The 4,386-nt window shown below is 39.0% G+C and overlaps 1 protein-coding gene across 1 annotated transcript in view; it reads right to left on the bottom strand.

The window, feature by feature from the left end:
* Positions 1-3,557: 3,557 nt before the first annotated feature.
* LOC113786998 (uncharacterized) overlaps positions 3,558-4,386 on the bottom strand; it is a 1,598-nt gene continuing 769 nt past the window's right edge. Inside the window, exon 2 of the mRNA XM_073369540.1 lies at positions 3,558-4,331. Within this exon, the coding sequence (XP_073225641.1) occupies positions 3,558-4,331 (774 nt within the window). The remainder of the gene's footprint in view (positions 4,332-4,386) is intronic.

Here is a 4,386-nt window from a genome sequence, read left to right as displayed (position 1 = left end):
AAAAAAAATAGAATTTTCTATCCATTAGTAAATAAAACCAAATGCATGCACCTAAAACATTTCTTAACAATCTAATTGAAAGAAATTTCAACAAAAACTTCTCAAAACTAACATGCATGCACAAGTCTTGGAGAAATTTCTTAAATGAAGAATGATAGGAACTCACTATTTGTGATAAGGGAGAAGACGTTCTAATTAGATTGATTGTTGAGCTCCCATTTTTCCTGAATTGCCACTTCGACTCAAGTTCTTCATTTTTGGGTTATTATCCCTTGCTGCTTCCTTGGTTGAATCTAGTTATGAACATATGATACATGCAAGTTTAAAAATGGTTCTAAAAGCTTTTGGTTTAACTGATTTGAAAAATGAAGGAAAATAAGGAAAATGAGAGGTTGAAGATGAAGATTGGGAGGATGAAGGACAATAACAAGAAGAAAGGGATCAGTGAGAAAAAGAAGAAAGGGGTCGTGTTTTACGAAAAGAAGAAAGGTTGAGATGTATAGCTGAAATTATGCCATTACCCTTCCTTTGTCCAAATATTACAATAATGCCTTTTTTTTCTTATTAATTTAACAAATAAACTAGTTATTTATTTTTAAATGGTTGTTACATCCTCCACCACTTAATAAAAATTTTGCCCTCAAAATTCAGAAGATTACCTATTGGAAAAGGTAAGGATACTCCCTTTGCATCTCTGTTTCCCACGTTGCTTCTTCTACCGAAGATCCTTCCCAAACAACCTTCACTAGGGGAATTTTGTTTTGTTTCTCAATGCTTTTACACTTCTATCTATAATTTGGACTAGCATTGGGTCATAAGTAAGGTTTGACTTGAGTTGGACAGACTCATGACTCAAAATTTGGTGAGGATTAGGAATGTATTTCTTTAACTGGGAGACATGAAAAACATTGTGTAGATTGGATAGTTTGGGTGGCAAGGCTATTCTGTATGCAGAGGGACCAATCCTCTGCAATATTTGAAAGGGTCCAACAAAACGAGGGTTTAACTTCTTGACCTTTAGCACTCTTCCAATGCCAATGGTGGGGGTAACTCTCAAAAAAACATGATCTCCTTCCTCAAACTCTAAAGGTCTTCTCCTGATATCAGCATAGCTCTTTTGCCTGCTTTGGGCTATCTTTAATTTATCCTTAATTACCTTAATCTTTTCAGTGGTCTCTTGGATAACTTCAGGACCTACGATCCCCTTGTCCCCTACTTCTGACCAACATAACGGTGTCCTACATTTTCTTCCATACAAAGCCTCATAAGGTGCCATGCCAATGCTGGCATGGTAACTGTTGTTGTAGGAAAACTCTACCAGAGGCAAATGTGTATCCCAGTTTCCTCCTTCCTCTAAAATGCAAGCTCTCAGCATATCCTCTAGAGTCTTAATGGTTCTTTCGGTTTGACCATCATTCTGGGGATGGTAGGAAGTACTAAGGTGTAGTCTAGTTCCTAGAGACTTTTGAAATGCCTTCCAAAACATGGAGGTAAACTTAGGGTCCCTATCTGATATGATACTAAAAGGCACCCCATGCAACCTCACTATTTCCTTAATGAATAACTTGGCTAGTTTGAGGGTGTTGTAGTTTGACTTTACTGGTAAGAAATGGGTTGACTTAGTTAATCTGTACACAATCACCCAAATGGAATCATACCCAGTGTGGGTATGTGGCAAACCTACAACAAAATCCATGGAAATTGAGTCCCATTTCCATTCAGGTATTTCCAGAGGCTGTAGCAATCCTGCTGGTCTCTAATGTTCTATTTTCACCTTTTGGGAAGTTAGGCATTGACCCAGAAAAGTAGCCACATCAACCTTCATACCGGGCCACCAATAATTTTTCTTAAGGTCTTGGTACATCTTGGTAGATCCAGGAGGATAGTTAAGTTACTTTTGTGAGCTTCCTCTAGTATCAGTCTCTTTAGTTCTGAATCCTTAGGTACCCAAATTCTGCCCTAAAATAGGATTGTTCCATCTCGTGCCCTGGTAAATCTTTCTTGGTCCTTTCTAAGTTGCAACTCTTCATCCATCCCTTGAGATTGCCTAATTTGGTCTCTAAGGCTACTAGTTATTTCTAGTTTATTTAAAAGAATTCCCCATTGAAGGATTGTCATATTTAGGTTCAAGTCTCTAAGGTTTTCTAGCAGTGCAAGTTCTTTTATGATGAGATGAGACATATGTAGGGATTTCCTGCTCAATGCATCAGCCACTACATTGGCCTTGCCTGGGTGGTATTTCAGTTCAAATTCATAATCTTTCAAAAATTCCACCCACCTTATTTGCCTCATGTTAAGTTCCCTCTGGTCGAATAGATACCTTAGGCTCTTGTGATCACTGAAAACATCAAATTATGCTCCATACAGATGATGTCTCCAGATCTTCAAGGCAAACACTATGGCAGCCAATTCTAGGTCATGAGTGGGATAGTTTCCCTCATGAGGCTTGAGTTGTCTTGAAGCATAAGCCACTACTTGGTTGTTTTGCATCAATACACAACCTAAACCTTTTAGGGATGCATCACAATACACTTCAAATCTTAAGGTTGGATTCGGTATGGCCAGTACATGGGCAGTGGTTAACTTGATCTTAAGAGTCTGAAAACTCTTTTCACATTTTTGATCCCACACAAATGGTTAGTCCTTCCTAGTCAGTCTGGTCAAAGGCAGGGCAATTTGGGAGAATTTCCTAATGAATCTCCTATAATACCCCGCCAGTCCTAAGAAACTCCTAACCTTTGTCACATTCCTAGGATGTTCCCATTTCAGCACTGCCTCTACTTTGGAGGGATCCACTGCCACTCATTTCTTATTGATCACATGGCCTAGAAATTTTACTTATGACATCCAAAACTCACATTTGCTTGGTTTAGCATAAAGTCTTCTATCCCTAAGTACTTGCAACACTATTTGAAGATGACTTGCATGTTCTTCTGGAGTCTTAGAGTATATTAGTATTTCATCTATAAATACTATCACAAACTTATCTAAGTATGACCTAAAAATTCTATTCATGTAATCCATGAACACAGCTGGAGCATTGGTTACACCAAAAGGCATAACCAAAAATTCATAGTGCCCATACCTAGTTCTAAAGGCTGTTTTTGGTACATCATCTGATTTTATTCTGATTTGGTGGTACCCTGACCTCAAGTCAATTTTGGAGAACACAGTAGCTCCCCCTAATTGGTCTAAAAGGTCATCAATTCTGGGTAGAGGGTATTTATTCTTGATGGTCACTTTATTCAATTCTATAATCTATGCATAACCTCATGTTGCCATCCTTCTTCCTTACCAAGAGCACTGGGGCTCCCCAAGGAGACACACTTGGTCGGATAAACTGCTTGGTTATCAAGTCCTCTAATTGGTTTTTCAACTCACTCAATTCAAACGGGGACATCCTGTAAGGGGCAATGGAGATTGGTCCTGTTCCAGGGACCAAATCTATTGAGAACTCTACTTCTCTTTCAGGAGGCAAAAATGTCACATCCTCTGGAAAGACATCCTCAAACTCACTGACTACAGGAATATTGGACAAGTCCATTTCAGACCCTGAGTTATATCAAGTCCTCTAATTGGTTTTTCAACTCACTCAATTCAAACGGGGACATCCTGTAAGGGGCAATGGAGATTGGTCCTGTTCCAGGGACCAAATCTATTGAGAACTCTACTTCTCTTTCAAGAGGAAAAGATGTCACATCCTCTGGAAAGACATCCTCAAACTCACTAACTACAGGAATATTGGACAAATTCATTTCAGACCCTGAGTTAGAGGGTAGTAATAATAATACGCCTTGAACCCCATTGGTCAGACATTGGAAGAGTAGGGAACTGTTGGTCAAGGAGCGGTATTTGGTTTCCTCTGGTTGGGGAGTTCTTGGAGGAATTATGACTTTCCTACCATGGAAAATCAAAGTTACTGAATGATCAGACATCCAATCCATTCCTAATATGATGTCCAAGCCCTTAAGGGGCAAATAGACTAGGTTTATTGGAAAAACTCTATCAAACAGAGTGATTTGACACTGGTGACATACTAAGGAGGTCTCTATTGAATTCTTAGATGCAATGCTTACAATTAAGGTATAAGGCATTTCAAGTACAGGAAGATTATGTTGCAAAACAAAATCAGAGGAGATAAAAGAATGGGATGCACCAGTGTCAAACATGACAATTAAAGGAATTTCATTTATGAATCCAGTGTCAGTTATTAGATTATGATTCATACCTTTCTTTGCACTGAGAGCAAAGACCCTTCCAGTGTTAGACTTGTTTGGGTTGGAATCTGCTTGTTTTTGGCGTATTGGGCAAAAGGGAGCCATATGACCAGGCTGTTTGCAGTAGTAGCAGACTTGTTTTCCAACCAAGCACTCTCCCCCATGATCT

Source organism: Cicer arietinum, chromosome 6 (genome assembly GCF_000331145.2).
Source record: "Cicer arietinum cultivar CDC Frontier isolate Library 1 chromosome 6, Cicar.CDCFrontier_v2.0, whole genome shotgun sequence".
Taxonomy (NCBI): domain Eukaryota; kingdom Viridiplantae; phylum Streptophyta; class Magnoliopsida; order Fabales; family Fabaceae; genus Cicer; species Cicer arietinum.
This window is presented reverse-complemented; position numbering and strand designations above follow the sequence as displayed.